Below are 16,904 nucleotides of genomic sequence, written 5' to 3'. Positions count from 1 at the left end.
TCTTGAGCGCAGTTTCCCTTTGAATAACTTTAACAGTAAAAATTGAAACAAAATTGAAAAATCACTTTTACCTTTCACTGAGAGCTGTAAAAAGGTACAAAAGATGGAAAAGTTGAAAAGGTAAAAATTTTTCTCAATGAAAGTGGTAAAACTTTTCTATACCTTTTTGTATGCACAAAAATAGCCAATAAAAATGTTAATAAACAATAGTTATTATAATACCAATAATTGGCTAATGTTTCAACTATTTCAGTTTGTCTTTTTTATTACTTGGCCATTTAGCTTCTGCAAGAAAACATATTGTATTTGGATGCTATATTAACGGCGTTGATTGCATTTGCTAGAGTAAAGAGAAGTGGCCAAAAAAAGACAAAAAAAAACAGTCGACTGACAGCTAGGAAAATGAGCATAAAAGTTTAAAAATGAGAGGAACCAAAAGACGAAAATCAAGAGCAAGATGAGGAAGAAGAAGAAAAAAATTAAACAAAACTAATAATAGTTTATTTTTCTTGTTTCTCTCGTTTTTATCTGTACATTTGTTGTTATCATTTTTGCATTGGTTATCGTTGGTGAAAGACAAAAGCCGCTCAACTCCCTGTTGCATCCCTAATTGAAGCAATTTTTAAACCATTCAAGATTGTTTATGATACCAAGAATCTTTTGCTTTCTCGTTTACCTGATTCCCTGTGGCTCTTAATGTCCTCTCTCTTCCCTCCCATCTTGACTTTTCACCTCCTTTACGATACTCTCTTTATCATCACTATCATCATCTGTGCGATGGACAGAGAGAAAGAGAGAGAGAGAGAGAGAAGAAAAAACTTGTTACTTTTTTCCACTTTTACCTTTTTTTGGGCAAAAACTTTTTACTCTTTTACCTTGTTACCTTTCCTCTTCTAATCGATTGCTATTTATTGGTCGACAATTTGACTTTAAAATTTACTCGTAAATACTTTTCACTTTTGCTTCTCTCATCAATAATTATAAAGACAAGTTAACTACTTTACTCCACTCTTCATTATCTTCATACTCATTATCATCATAAACTTATTAACGAAAAAAATATTTTTTTCTATTCACCTTTCAGTTCTTCAATTGAGCTATTTTTACCCTTTAATTGCACCTTTTACCTTTTACAACTTCGACTTGTGTCACTAATGAAAAAAGTCAAACTCGAAAACTTCGATTTCTAATAAAGATCGAAATTTCAATTTCTGAATGAAAAATGTTGAAGTGCAAAAATCGTTGCAAAAATAAAGCAAAATTGAACTCAAACAAAAAGTTTCTCAGGATTGAAAAAGAAGCAAAAAATGATCTGAATTTGAAACGATAAGAAAATTCGAAAAAAAGATTGAATGGAAAACATTTTTGTATATTATCCATTGACCTATAAGTAGATGTTGAACAAGTTTTATTATCATTTATGTTATTATATTTTATAGAAGTAAAAAGATGGGAAAAATGATGAAGGCGGACATGTTGCTATTCAGAGTATTCCGAGTTTGAATGGGAAAAGGAGGAGATGGAAGGAGGTTACCAGTTGGTCCATGATAATAAAATATTATTACATGAAACATTATGTTGCTTGATTAATGGGAATTGCGTTAAACTGTTTACAGCGGAAAATGAAAAGGATTACATTTTTGAAAGGAAAGCAACTGTAAACTAATAATATCATCAACATTGTTATCATGATTATTAACCTTGCATTATTAGTGGCATTATCATGCTTATTATATCATCATTATCTTGACTTTTGTTTCACATATTTCATGGAAGCCAAATGAGCTTCCATTTAATGAAGTGTTATAATTGAACATTTTTTTCTTCTTCTCGCCACGCAACAGGTTATCACTGAGTTATTGGTGAAGGTAATCATTAGTAAAATTTGGAAATTTGTTTCGAAATTTTCTTTTTTGCATTTTCTTTTCTTTCAAATTCTGATGAACATTACATGGTAAATGATGTTTCCCTTGTTCTCCATCTTTTTCTCTATTAATCAACACTTGAATTATTCAATCTCATGGGAAACTCATCAATCAATTATTGGAAAACTTTTAACATTGAAACCTTGGAATAATCTTGTTCATGGAAAAATGAATTTTCCAAATGAATAATCATTTCAAGTCTTGCATATGTTTATAGTTTAGTCAAGTTGCAAATTTAGCCAAAGAGTTGATCAATGATTCAGTCGATTCTTGGGTTACAGAAATTCCCAAGATTCCGTTCTTTTCCACTTTTTCAACCTTTTCTTCTTCACTTCCTTTCATCTCACACATTCTGAGGCAAAGGAAAAAGGTAAACATTTAAATACCTTAGGCAATGTTGAACCTAATATTATCCAGAAAGGTTGAGCAAGAAAAGGTGAAGCAAGGCTTAAGTCTCTCAGTAAACAGGATAAACTTCATTGGGTAAAATAGTTTTGAAATATTGTTTAAATGAAGAAAATGCGAAAAGAGAAGAAAAGAAGAAAAAAAATGTTTCCTAAAATCATGGAACCGAATCATGATGTTGTGTCAAAAGAACGCACACTTTTCAATACTGAGATTGATTCACCTATCAACCATTATCTATCATCATGATCATTATCATCATCAAATTACTTATCACAAGACGCTATCAGTCGCCCACTATTAGAGTTACAGAATAGCTATTCAGATTCCATGAATGGCGAACACACACTTTTCACGATTTTCGCACAAACAGTTGAACCTTCAGTCTGAATTATTGTTACAACAAATGCAAGTTGAACTGACAAAAAGGTGATGATTTAGGTGACTAAAGTTGCTTTGATTGTAATAAATTTTACACTTTGAAGGGACATTCATTTGAAAATGTGTTCAAACCATTTCTCATCTTAACCTGAGAATGAAAATTGAGAATGAAATGTCGAAAGTTTTTTTTTCTCTAAAGAAACATATTTATCAAGTGACAATTGGACTGAATAGACCAGGAAACAGCAGCAGAGTAAAAATGAATTTCTTTCCTCCAAATGGAATAATAATGATCAGATTTTAAATTTCATGTAAAGAAGAAGAAAAAATGAAAAGGAAAAGTACTTTGCAAAGGTCATTATTTTGTCACAACACTTGCCAACTGAATGACCCTGTATTGCGAGTCTATTTTTTTCTGTCTTCATCTTCCTTCCATTATTTAGGTAACTGATAAGGGAAAGTTGACTGAATATTGATATAAGGAAGGATCGATAAAGATGATCATGATGATGGTCAATGGATGAGATAAGAGTATGAATATGTGTAGATTACATGAACGAAATGGAAAGCAAATAAGTTTCTAAAGGAAATATATGTGTACATACATATTCTGTTGGCATTTATCTTGGAATAAACTCAGAATTTTATAGATATTGTCATGAAAATTTTTCTTCTTCTCCTCTTCTCTTCTGTTCGGCCAATAAATTGAGATAAAAATGATGATGAGGGATTGAATGAAGAGAAAAAATGAGAAGAAAAAGAAGGAAACATTTGAGTTTTTTTCAAGGAACAGCAAAATGATTTTGGAAACTTTTTTTTCTATTTTATTTCACTTATCCATATAAGGCGAAATAATCTTGAACAAGAATGGAAAATAAAATATACATGAGAAAATTGTTTCTATTCTATTTTCATCAGCCATTGAACATTCAGATTATTCTTACTTTTTCTTCTTCTTTTGCTGCTTTTTGCAAAGTGAAAAGACCAGAGTAAGGAGTAAAAACAAAAACCATAATAAACATATTAAAGTGCACATCATGAGCATGGGAACAATTACTATTATTGAAATTGGCTGGAAAAATCATAATGATAAATTGAGTTACGCCAAATGATTTTGACCTTTTAAATCAAATTATCAGAATCATTTAGAGCAGATGAAAAGGGAATGCAAAAAAAAGATAATTTTCATGAAATGTTGAACAATTTTCAAATTCAATAAATATTTCTGGACTCTTCAACCAGCAAAGATGGAAATGGTTTTCAAGCTTAAAATGGACATTAAAAGTCATTAAACGATCAACAAAGAGATTAAAGTTGAAGTCGATTCAAAGGAATGTTATCGACCAAAAATCGACCAAACTCAAAAATCAAAACACAATCGAAGGATAGATTTCACTTTATTACAAGAGTAACATTTAAAGCAAGGCAATGGACACAGACTTGGCTGCCTTGAGGTTAAGGAGTGACTTAAGTCAGTGCTTCATCTTGCATTAGCATTGAGACAAAAAATGGGTCAAACACGAATCAAATACAAGAAACTTTCGAAGTAAAAATCGACTTTATTGGAATAGACTCAGACTCGATTATCTTGAGGTTAAAGAGCGACTTATATCATTGCTTCATCTTGCATATTATTGCGAAAAAATTTGATCAAACTCGAATGAAAGATCAAAAAACAATCGAAGTAAAGATTTCACTTTCACAAAATTTAAAGTATGGACTCGGACTTGGCTGCCTTGAGGTTGCGGAGTGACTTAAATTATAGCTTCATCTTGCATTAACATTGAGACAAGAAGTGGGGTTTAAAGTGAAGTTGAAACAATTACTTGGAATCGATTGGAAAAGATTTTCTTGTTCAACCTCAAAGAGTTGTCAATCACCCTGAACTTGAAGGCTTTACCGGGTTGAGTTCATCTTTCAACGCAAATATCTGGTGAACATCACGCCACCCAGAAAAGAGTGAGGAAAAAAAAGGTAAACTCGTAATCAATCCAAAAGCTGTCACCAGTTGTTTACATCTTTTTTTCATCTTTTCATCTTTTCCCTTTTCATTTTATCATAATCATCACCTTTCATCATGTTTATAGCCAGTAGCAGAGAGCATCAACAGAAAAAGAAACGTTGAAAAAATGAATTTGTATTCAATCATCATTAATATCAAAACCTAATCATCTAATTTATCAGCTTTCATGGCTGAGGTTTTAATCTTAACCAATATAATGATAATAAACGAAGGGAAAACTCATAATAATGTTAACAATATCAGTAAATAGTAAATATTATAATAAAAAAAAACTCAATTCTCTCTCTCTCTTTACCATTCCAACATGTTGAGTCAACATTTTTCAATCTTATTCAAGTTTCTTCTTGTTATTACCCTAAAAGCACCATACAGATAATTTTATTGCCCAAAGTAGCAATAATTTAATATAATAATAATAATCATAATGATAATAATAAAAACAAAGTTAAGCTGATTTAAGAATAAAAAATGTAATTTTCTAGATTTTCCCTTTTTCTAAATCATTTCTCAACCAGGGGAACTCACTCTGTGAAATGAACATGTAATTGATGAAGATGAAAAGATGAGACTCCCTGGTGAATGAGAAATAAAAAGGTGATACTTTATTCCGTTCATCAGATTCAATCATTTTCCTAACCTTTTATATTACAGTTTAAAACCTTTTCAAATTGATATTAAACAGTCGACTAAATTGAGCACACACTTTGACAATCTCAGTGTTGAACAGACAAAATTAATAACTGTTCAAAAATGCATCATGTTCAGGGAATTAGCCTATTCAGATTAATTCCCAATTCAAATGGTTGGCAGGCGAGCATCAAAATTAGCGTTTTACTTTCAACTTTTTTCTTCTCTCTTCGCCTTTCATCTTCTTTTCATTACTCTAATTGACTCAATTACAATCAAATCTGTAATGCAAATATTAGCTCAATTGATATTGATATTTGGCTTTCATTTATCAAAAGTAATTTCAATTAGAAAGTTCAGTTTAATGTCAAAATTTTGTTCACCTTTTACATTTCATTTTTGATTATTCAAATGATTGATATTAATTGGTTGAGACGGAGATGAAAAGTTTTCATTATTTTCCATTTGCTTATTGAAAATGTTGATTAAACAAGTTATTGTTTGGATAACATTCAATTGACTTTGAATGACAACATTGAAATGTTGTGAGAAAATTAATTGAGAATGAAATTGCTAATGAAAAACTGAATAAACATGGAAAACATGGAAAAAAATGTTTCCATGTGATATGAATTTTTGATTGGATAAGTTGAATGGCAAAAGTTGAAAAGTTTTGTGAGAAAAGAAAAGTTGACAAAATTTGGAAAATATTCTTCTTCTTATAATCGTGTTTATCATTGAAAATGTTTCATTTTCCATGACTGTTCATGTGAATCTTGTTCTATTGTCCTATTAGCAAACATTTTTTTTCCTTTTTCAGTGTTCAGTGATTTTTACAGGAAAATGAAAAGTTGGCAAAAAGTGAAAATGGAAATGAAAAATAGATGAAAAACAATTTGTCAAAGTATTATTACTGTTAATACAATCAGCTTTGTGAGTTCTGGAAATATGGTTGACTCGAAGAGAAACTCATAAATATTGAAAATGATAACAGATAAGATAATATATAACATGAAACATGATGAAATATAAAAGAAAATGAGAGAAGAAAATAAATAAATTTTCACTTCTTTTTTTTGGGTTCCTGTGAGTGAGAAAAGGAAATAAAACCATTAAATTTACTCTTCTTTTTCCAATTCAGATTGAAATGAATGTTTATTGAATTTTTTGCTTCTCTCCATTCAGGGTGAAATGTTATTTTATTATATTAATAGTTGCCAGAAAGTGGCAAAGGGAAACACTCTAAAGGTTATAAATTATCACTGAAAGAATCAACACAAATAATTAAGATGAAAGATTAGGATAAATTAATAGAAATCGAAATGAATCAATCTCATGAAATGCAGTTTCATCAAACTTTTTATCGATGAATATCTATGAGTTGGACCTTGGAACATTTGTAAGCTTGAGAAATTTCGTTAAATTTAATTCGTTATTGGGTGAGACAACTTTCAACGTTTCATTCCATGGAATATGAAAAGAAAATTTTTCTCTATTTTTTTGCTTCTTCCTTTTCTTTTGTACGTTATTCAACTGTTAAGGCCTTTGTGATTAAACTAAGACAACTTATGAAGTTTTGAAGAAAGTTTGAAGAGAAGAGGAAAGATGAAGAGAGACTAAATTTTCACTTCAAGTGCAATGTTTCGGAAAATTTGATACCAGGGTGGGCCTAAGTATTTACAGTGTATCATGGAGCAGCAGCAGAAGCATAAAAAGTAGGCTGAACAACAATATTTACCAACATTGATATCATGAGCAGTTATTAAAAATGGTAAAAGTTTAACAATTTTACATTCTGCTCAATTGAATGAGAAAAGATTTTGTTGCTTTTTAAAGATTTATCCAAAATTGATTTGTTTATGGCTATCAAATCGACGTCGAGAGAAGATCGAAGTTCAAATCTAAAATTCAATGTAATGATGAAGTCAGTGGTGCTATTTGAGTTTGAGTGGTCGATTGTTACAGTCGAGCTGATTCACTTGAAATATCAACATGTGTTTGCAGATGAGTATCGGTTGCACATTATTCATGTTTACTGTATCAGTTTGAAGCCGTCAATAAGGTTAAATGTTATTATCAGTGGGTCAAGTTTTCTCATCGGACATCATAATGTGCTCAATAGAGAGATGGACAACGATTAGTTTGAGAGGAAAAAATGTGCAGATTTTCAAGTTTAACTGTGAAGTTATTGAGTCGTCATTTTTCATTAGACAAGGCAGAAAGGTGAGGCTTCTAGGTTGTCAACTGGAGGTCTTGAAGGGTAACTGAGCAACTCATCAGGTTGTGTTGACTTTTCACTTTTCGTTGAGTTTTTGCAGAGCTGAGCGCTTAAGATAAAAGTTTGTCCATTCAGTTGTGACTGTTGAACAGTTTATTGTCTTGCTAAATATGAAAAATGGTCCAATAAAACATTTTCAAAGTTTTGTCAACTTTTGTTGCAAAAATAATGCAAAATTCATTTCCTTGCCAAAGGCAACTTCAATTAGTCAAATTAGTCGGGTTGTTAAGAGTCAACTTTGACCCTCAAAAGTGAGCCGATGAACAAAACGAGGTTCACCATTGAACCAAAGGTAACCAGAAAAAAAATAAGTCAAAAAAACCTTTTACTCTTTCAAGCCAATGTTTCAATGAAAACCAGGAAAAAGATTAGGCAAAAGACATTTACTTTTAATGGACTCTGCATTCCCTGTGATTCATGTCAAAACTGATCATTTAACGGGTTGATTTTTGTTGCTGCAAATGGTGTTTAATAGCAAAGTGAAACATGACTTTGATAGTCTTTTTCATGCCACCAACAATATCAAGATAAAGTTATTAACAAGGGATTTTGCGTCCTTTTGTCTGATCGCAAATCAAAGTGAGAAACTTGTCATATGTCAATTGTTAAGGTTGCAAGCTACTTGATAATGATGATGATGATTAGATTATGAGATATGAAAATGGTTCGAGAAGAAAGGTCGAGTCAACAATGGTCCATGGATGGTGAAAATTTAGTTAAAAGAAGTGTAATAATGATGATTATGATTATTTCCTTCCTTCATTTTTTTCTCTTCTTCTTCTTCTCTCTTCCTCTTCTCTTCCTCATCGCCATTATCGCAGGCTATCAATTACAGGCCATTTCATCTTTACCCAAATGGAGTAAATATTTTGATATTTAATCTCACATTAACCTGAGCAAAAGCAGCCAAAGATGATTGATTGATTAATGCATTATTAATATAGAAATGATCTTTTCTCATTTAAATATTTCATTCAAAGTAATTGATTGTTAAATGGCAATTATTAATGCATTAATCCTTGTACATTTAAACTTCAAGGTAAACTCAATTTTTGTTCAGATTTATTTTCCAGTTGAAATTGGGAATCAAATAAAAATGTGTTTTTCAAATGAATAAATAAAATTGCATTCAATAAACATTAAAAGACAATATTTAAAATGAATAATATAGAGAATATTGTTTCTACTTTTTCGAGGCTTTTTTTGTTTCGTTTTTTTTCTTGCTTTCTTCACCATTTGTGTTTGTGCGTTTAAAGAGCAATAAATTCAATAGCTTCAGGGTAAATGGTTTTTTGATAACCAATGATATGGGTAAAGATGAGAGGAGCAAACGATAGTGAATGAACATTGAAATAGTCCCTTAAGGAATGAAAACATTTAAGACATTTTGGTTGAGATGTTAAGAGGAGAGTTTGAATTTATGAGCTTGAAACAATCACATTTTACTCTTGAATCTTCTTATTTCTTCACCCAATCGTTAACATGATCGTCAATGAGGAACCCGAGAAGGTGAAGATTCTTCTTTGGATATATTCAACACTTGAAAATGGTAAAGAAGCAAGAAGTTGACAAAATTATCATGAAAAGTGATGAAAAGGAAAAAAAAGAAAAGATGGAAATGAAAATAAAGGTAAATATTAAAAGGTAAAGAAAAGAAGATGTTTTTTCAATTGGAGCCAAAAAAGAAGTTGGAAATTCGTGGAGAAAAATATCTTTCAACATTTCATGGCAACTTTCATTGTTGATGATTCCTTATATTATGCAAATAATAAATGGTTATATTTATATTGAGAATTTATTCGAGAAGCTCAGATGAAAAGAAGAAGAGAAAAGGTAAACTGTCAAAGTTGACTTTCTGATGACTTTACACAAGTCACAATATTATGTGTTGTTTATGCGTGTCATGGTGAACAGAGAAATGTATCTTTCATCTTCATCTTTTCATCTTCTTCTTCTTCTTCCATTTACACAAAAAGCTTTCAATATTGCCATATTGTAATGGAGCGATTGATATTGAAAATTTACATATAAATATACAATGTGAATGTGTCAATGACAAGATAACTGTGTTTATCACAATTTTCATCTTCACTCTATTTTTCAACTTAAGATGACAATTTTTTCTTCTTCTTTTAGCTTCTTCTTTTCCATCTTCATCTTTGTCTCTCTCCTCTTGAAAGATGACAAAAAGTCAGTGGAAAAGTGGCGGAATCAGGAAAAACAGATAATAAGATTCATTTGATGTCAACCAATCTTTAAAATTTGAATTCGAATTGAACTTTATTTTATTCTCTTCTTCTTTTATTTTCATTTAACCTTTTTGCTTCTCAACTGATTTGTGAATGAACATGAATTTGACTGGAAACATTTTTTATCACATGAAAATGGGAAAAGTAAAGACATCAATGATCACAATGATGAGACTGATGATGATGAATAAAACAGATAACTGGGATTTATTGGCTTATATACAGAATTTGGTGAAATTTTCTTTTGCCTCTCTCAATGTTTCATCTCGCCTTCTTCTTCTTCTTCTTCTTCTCATCAGTTCAACTGGAATAGATTGAAACATTAACTTAATTAAACTGTAAATTATAAAGTTAAACTGTGCCAAGAAAAGTTGATCCATTTTCATTAATTATGCACAACATTATTCATGATTCATCTAATAAAACATTATCAATTAAAATTGAACTTTTCCAAACTTTATTTAGCTGTTCAATTATTCATTGAATAGTTATTCAAATCAACCTTGGCATTCTCATGTTTTCCAGCTTTTCTTATTAAATACTTTGCAATGATTAAAATTGAGGCCAAAAAATCAACAGAAAATTTCATTTGAAAGAGAAGAGATAATTTCATGTTTGCTAAATGATTAATGAATTGCTAATTTTTGCCTTTGCTTCTTGTTTTGCTTATCAATTTTCAGAGTTGAGTCAGTTTGCATTCACAAGTTTGATAAACTTATAACAATAAAGTAAATCATTTTGATATTAGACTTGAGAGGTTATCAAATAGTGAATAGAGTAATTCCCGGAGGGAACAATTCATTCCTCTTATATTAACATTTATGAGTGAGATGTGAACTTTTTTCTGGTAAAATGATTTCCATCTCTTTTCCAGGGCAAGAGAGATACAAGGGATTGATATAAATATAATAACATTCATAATAAGATATTTGTTAAGATGACAAAGTAAACAAAGGTTGCCAGTGATGCTCATCGCGTGTCCTTTTCAGCCCTCTGTTTATGCTGCTTTTCAATTTGGCTAATTTTTCCTAAATTTGAATCGAAAAGTTTGTTCGGCCAAAAACTCGAAAGGTTTATAGTTTTATTATCTAAATAAATAGTTGATGGGAGATGGTGAGAGAAATGATATTTGTTTACATGTGACTCAAATGGTTACATCTTGATTATCATCATTTGACTTGATCTTCATGGTAAATAACATTGTAATAAATTTCAAATTATGAAATTGTTATTACATTGAGTGTTTTTGCTTGTTTGCAAAAGACTAGTCCGGTGAAGGGACGAGGAAAGCAAGATGGAGAAAAGGGAAACTCTGATGATAATTGAAAGAAAAGTTAAGTGGTTCACTGAGCTGTTAATTATCACCGCATACAGAGAGAGAGTGGAGCGTACTTAATGGAAAGTTGGAGATGGCGAGGGCGGAGGATGGAGGGAAGATGATGAGCAAAAGATGAACATTAATAAGATGCGAATTTTTCGCTTTTCCTTTTTTTATTATTCTGTCCATATTGTTGACCTACATATCATGTACATTACTTTTTATGCTTTTTTTTGTGTGTATTGTAAAGCGACACACGCAATAACAATTCAACAGATGAAAACATGGAAAAATGACAAAATGATAATAAAATGTAATAATAATAATAAGTCAGACAATGAAAGTGATGAGGATGTAATCACAGTCAGTTGATTCTTGTAACATGTTAATGACCATGTCAAAGATGAAAAGACTGTGTATGTTTGCTTGTGTGTGGCTGTGTGTGTTTGTGTGTGTTTTTTGTGTGTGTTTGTATGGATTGAGTGAGGAGGAGAATGAAAGGATCTGGAGAGGGCAAAGAAGGGCAAAGTTGAACGGTAAGAATATTAAGAATAGTGTGCAATGAAAAAAGTGACAAAAAATTAAATATACAAATAATCCTAACCTAACTTAACCTAACCTAACCCAAGACGCAGGGAACACAATTTAATCTCTCAACAGTCTAAATCGCTAATCTTTTACTTGCTTCAATCAGGTCAGTCAGTGAAAAGAGTGAAAGAGAAACGGATCAATAAAAAGTAAAAATTGATATTAAATGCAAAATGAAAAGGTTGAGGTAAAAATGGACAAGTTTTCAATTCAACTCAACCAGTAATTGGGCAGCTTTCAACTTGCATTAGTTGCTTCACTTGATTCACACCAGATTTTAGTTTTGCAAATGAAAGTGAACCTTTTCTCTACAAATTTTTTCTTCGATTTTGCAAGAAAACAGAATCAGAAATGAGAGTTCAAAAATCACCGAAATTTCGGAAAATTTCGACTGTTCACGATGAGAATTTTGTAATTTAACTGAAACGTAAGCTTGGATCAGAATAACAGCTTTCTTAGAAAACCCGAAATTTCAAGATAAAAACATTTCTTTTGGTTTAAGTTCGGCATGAATTCTGGTTGCGAAAGTTGAGCAGAAAATCGGGAAAATTTCTATTCACTCAAATCTCGACTCAATCCATCTCACATCTCGAATTTTGAGAAAATTGAATCTTTGAGTTTTTGGAATTAGTTGAGTAAAACTCGATTTTATCGCTGAGAAAACTTTTGTTTCCTTGGTTTTATATGTCTTTTGAAAAGTCGCTTGACCAGTAAAACGCTGATGAAAAGTGCAAGTTTTTTGATTGAAAAGTGATTGAAATGGATTCATTATGCGTTTACTTTGGGACAATTGGGATCAACAAAAGGTAAAGGCTTAAAAATGTGCATCTTTTTTGTTGGTGATATTGAGCAGTTTCTTGTTGTATTGGTAAACAATTGTAACAACAAAAACAACAACAGAAAAGGTTGAACAAAATAAAAGTTGTTTAGATGTTGTAAAGGAGCGAGCGAGAGAGAGAGATAAATTTATACATTTATATCTAATAATGATAATGGTTACGATGAGTTTTTATTCACGGTTATTTTGACAAAACAAATGAACGCCATCTGGTTCCACATTTTCACTGAAAAGCAGTTCGAACCTACTGGACGCGAACTGCAAGCTGAAAAACTAATGCTCGTCACTGAGTAAAAAAAGTGCGCAAAACTGGAGAAAATTGAAGTTTCCAATTTTTTTTAGTTTACTCAAATAGTATCAAGTTTGGTAATCACATTTGAATGTAAACATTCAATCATCTCTAAATAATGTATATTAATAAAATGATAATTGCAATAAGAGGATTCCTGGGAGGGAAAGGGCGACCTTTGAAAGAAATGCAATTTCGATGTGAACTTTGGAGGGTAAAATATATAAACTAATTTTGTGTGTTTGTCATCATTCTCTTCCTATAATAATACAGTGAATAGAGTGAGAGAAAATGCAGATTATCATGATTCCACTTGAATGAATTTGTATTATAAAATGTTCAGATTATGTTCAGTGTACATCCCTTGGTTTTGTCTCGCTCTTGTTGCTGCTTAAATCTGTTGTAATTTAAAAACATTTCATTTATATTTATAAACATATCTTTCCCTCTGTCTGTGAGTATAAAAGTTGTCAAACATATCGCTTTAGAGGATGACGATGCAAGTGATGATTGAAAGGTGAGAGTGAAAATGGATTTTTTGTGTTCTTCTTTTTTTAGGGGCTTTTGCCCTTCTTTGCCCGTCTTCACCTTAGACAAGTGAAGATCAAGTTCATCGAAGTGCACACCGATGTGTTCGGTTTTTAGGCTCATCAGATCAATGCAATTTGTTCGCACGACTCACTTAAAACGCTTTAATCCTATCCTAGGCTTTAAGGTTAACACAATGTTGTCAGCCTTAAAAGTATCTTGTAAAGGTTGGAGAAAAAGGAAGAAGAAGAAGATGAAAAGAGTAAAAACAGTTATCATTTTATCTCTTCTTTTCTCATCTTCCTTTTCTTCATATTTTCCTTTTCTCTTCTTCTTCTTCTTCTTTCAATGTTTTTTACGCTTTCTATTTATGAGCTTCTTCATTTTTTTGACACAAAAAAATCTTTCAATATTGAAATGTTTATCGTTTTTACATTTTGTCTGGTTGACAAAAAGGTCTTGAGTGTTAAAATCATTGAACAAGTAATCACCGTCAGTGTCGGTTTGGTGTCATTATAATCGCTTTCCAGTGAAACATTTCAATGAACACGAAGAAAGACGAGAGAGGAAAGAAGAAGAAGAAGATGAAAGATGAAAAGCTATAGATGGTTATTTATCCTCTGTGATGTACATAAAGATGTATTTATGCGTATTTATATCTATATCAATCTGTCAAAAAGGAGGATAAAAATTATGGACAACAAGTGAGAAAAGATGTGCAAAGCCAAGAGCAATTATCTTCTTCCATCTTGAACGATTTTAGCGTCAAGAAGAAGACAAAAGTCATCACCAAATTTAGCCTTTTGACACTATTTTATTGCACCATTAGAGCAACAAAGAAACTGGTCAAGACTCAAGGTAACCAGAATAGTCAGAAACAATTTCAAAACAATTTGAAAGAAAATTTTCAGGTGAAAAAATGATTCGATGAAGATTGAAGATCACTTTGAATGTAAAACTTTTACTTACATTCAGAGCGTTGAGGTCGATCCTGTTTTTTCCGTGGCATGTTTGTTGAACGTTGAGTCAATTAAACTAGATGAACAATGTTTAGTCCGAGTGTTGATGAGTGTCGATGAAGAAACGCACAATTAGTTGACAATCAGTGTTAATGAAGATGATGGATGCCGGTCGGCAATGATGAGTACAAACAAGAATAATAATAATTCCTCAAACATTGAAATGTGAAGACACGATAAAACAGTAAGCAAAATGTATATGCAGTTGAATAATAATCCTTAATAGTCTGAAAATAATGGTAACAATCCAAATCTGTTGGAAAAATTCGTTGCACTGTTTTCAGAATCTCCTTCTTTCTCCTATAAACTCCTCCTTTTTCCACCTCCCTTTTGCCACTGCTTACAGACAGCAAACAATTGGCGTCATTTTTAGCTTAAGCTCAACTTTAACTTTCATACCAATAAAAGCATAACTTGGGTGGAGCTTGAACCACAACTGTAACCACCTTTCCTCTCTTTCTTTATCATCATTTCTTTCTTTCTTTTCATTTTCTTCCTTCTTTCTTCATCTTCTCCTTTACCATCATCTTTTTCATCTTCTTCTTCTTCCCTATCTTTTCATCTTTTTTCCCCTTTTTTGCTGCTTCTCTGAAGAGATATTTTTTTCCATTTCTTCTTCTTCTTCTTCATTTTTTTTCTTTTCCTCTGGTCTGGTCTTTCTTGTTGCCCCTTCAAACTGACCAAACTGATTTATGCCTTTTTTTTCTTCTTCTTCTTCTTCTTACCTTGCGGAGTCTGTCAAACCTGTGTAACCTTTATTATTTTTACGAAAGTTGACTCTTTAGTCTACCTTTTTGGTCCACAGAAGAGGAAAAATGTTTATCATAATTCAACCAGTAAGGAGAGAGAGAAACCAGGGATTGAACAGAATCTGGTTAAAGGTAGGAAAATGAAAAGAAGGTAAGAAAATAAAGGAAAGCAACAAAAAAATTATAAGTTATTTTGCTTCGTTTTGTTCAAACATTTGCGCTCTCTTTGTGTCTCTTTTTTCTAGTTTATATTGCCTGGTTAAAGGTTTAACTTACCCTTTGACCGAGAAAAAAACGGAAATAACTTTTCTTGGTTCGCCTCTTGTTGCCTCAATGTTTCGTCTTCTGCAAGTTAACTAACGATTCAACATCAAATGTTAGTTGCTTTTAGTTACTTGCAGCTCCATCTGTTGGGAAAAGTTTGAAGCTCATCTGATGTTTAAATTGAAATTGTTCAAACGATACTTTATCTCATAAAGTTAATGCCATTTTCAGAAAAATTTACTTGATGTCAAAGGCTAAGGATGCGAATGCTTTTAAAGTGCTATGAAGGGCTGAGAGCCTTCATAGTATTTTGGCTTTGTTGAGGAGTTAAAGTCGTTGAATGGTTTACAGTCAATTGACATTGAAAAAGGCCAAATGCGAAGTGAAGCAGACATCGCTAAAAATGGTGAATACAAGGTGGAAATTTGATCAAAGTTTTGGTTTAATTTCAGAAGCGAATTGTCTTTATTGTGTTCTGTGATTTTGAGGTGTCATTATGCGTCAAATACCAGGAAATAGTTGAAAGGCTGGGAACACTTTGCATAAAATTTCAATTGACTCGATGAGATTATATGGAGTACATGGAATGAGATGAGCTGTTGAACAATTTAACTCTGGTGCAATCAGATCATTTGATTAGCAAATCTTGACATCGATAAACCTTTTATTCACCATTTTTAGTTATTTTTTTATTTTAATAGAGCTGTTTTCATTGAAAACTTGGGCTTTTCAATGTGAATTAACTGTTAGCTCAGTATAAGGCTAGGGGATCAAAGTGATTTGGTTAAGTCAAGGAAGGTCAATTTATCCAATTTTGTTGAATAAATTTGAAACTTGATACGTTCAAATTGATTCATTTCACTTGGTTAATATAGCAGCTGGTCGTATCTGGTTGCGTTTATTGACTCAGTTGTATCAGTTTTGAACTGAATCTTGAGTTGCCTTGATAATAACCAAGAAAGGCTTTAGAGTGCTTTTTGTCAAAAAGTGAAAAATTCTCAAAAATAATGTTTTCTCAGACATCTTCTGCAATAATATCTTATTCTGACAAAATTGTGGCTTCTTGAAATATAAGTGAACACGAGAAGAAATTTTTGTATAATCTAAATGTGCAAGATAATCAAATCTACCGTGCTTCTTTCTTGCAGTTTTAAGATACAAAAAGTGTGAACAAAGCTCTGAACTCCTGCAGTCTGAGCATTAAGTCGATTGAGCCAAACATTCACCAGATGTCGATTTAAATTTATGAAGAATTTGATTTCCCATATTTGGATCGATCAAAAGATCTTGGTATTACCTTTACTGATTTCACAGTTGTTCTTAGTTCGAGTGTAAAATTATAACTAAAAATCTTATCGATACATGCAACTCTCATGATTCGGTTTAAACAAAAATCAAATTTTAGTGTCGATACACTAATGAA

At 31.5% G+C, this 16,904-nt stretch overlaps 1 protein-coding gene across 1 annotated transcript in view; it reads right to left on the bottom strand.

Annotated features, from left to right (window-relative positions):
• The window catches only part of LOC107363651 (uncharacterized), a 52,314-nt gene extending 37,487 nt beyond the window's left edge, over positions 1-14,827 (bottom strand). The window contains exon 1 of the mRNA XM_015930912.3: positions 14,419-14,827. Coding sequence (XP_015786398.2) covers positions 14,419-14,458 — 40 coding nt within the window. The 5' untranslated portion in view covers positions 14,459-14,827. The remainder of the gene's footprint in view (positions 1-14,418) is intronic.
• Positions 14,828-16,904: the final 2,077 nt, after the last annotated feature.

Source organism: Tetranychus urticae, chromosome 2 (assembly GCF_039701765.1).
Source record: "Tetranychus urticae isolate SD_2017Ah chromosome 2, NJAU_TeUrti_SD_1.0, whole genome shotgun sequence".
NCBI lineage: Eukaryota > Metazoa > Arthropoda > Arachnida > Trombidiformes > Tetranychidae > Tetranychus > Tetranychus urticae.
Note: the sequence above shows the minus strand (reverse complement) of the source record. Positions and strands in the feature narration are given on the sequence as shown.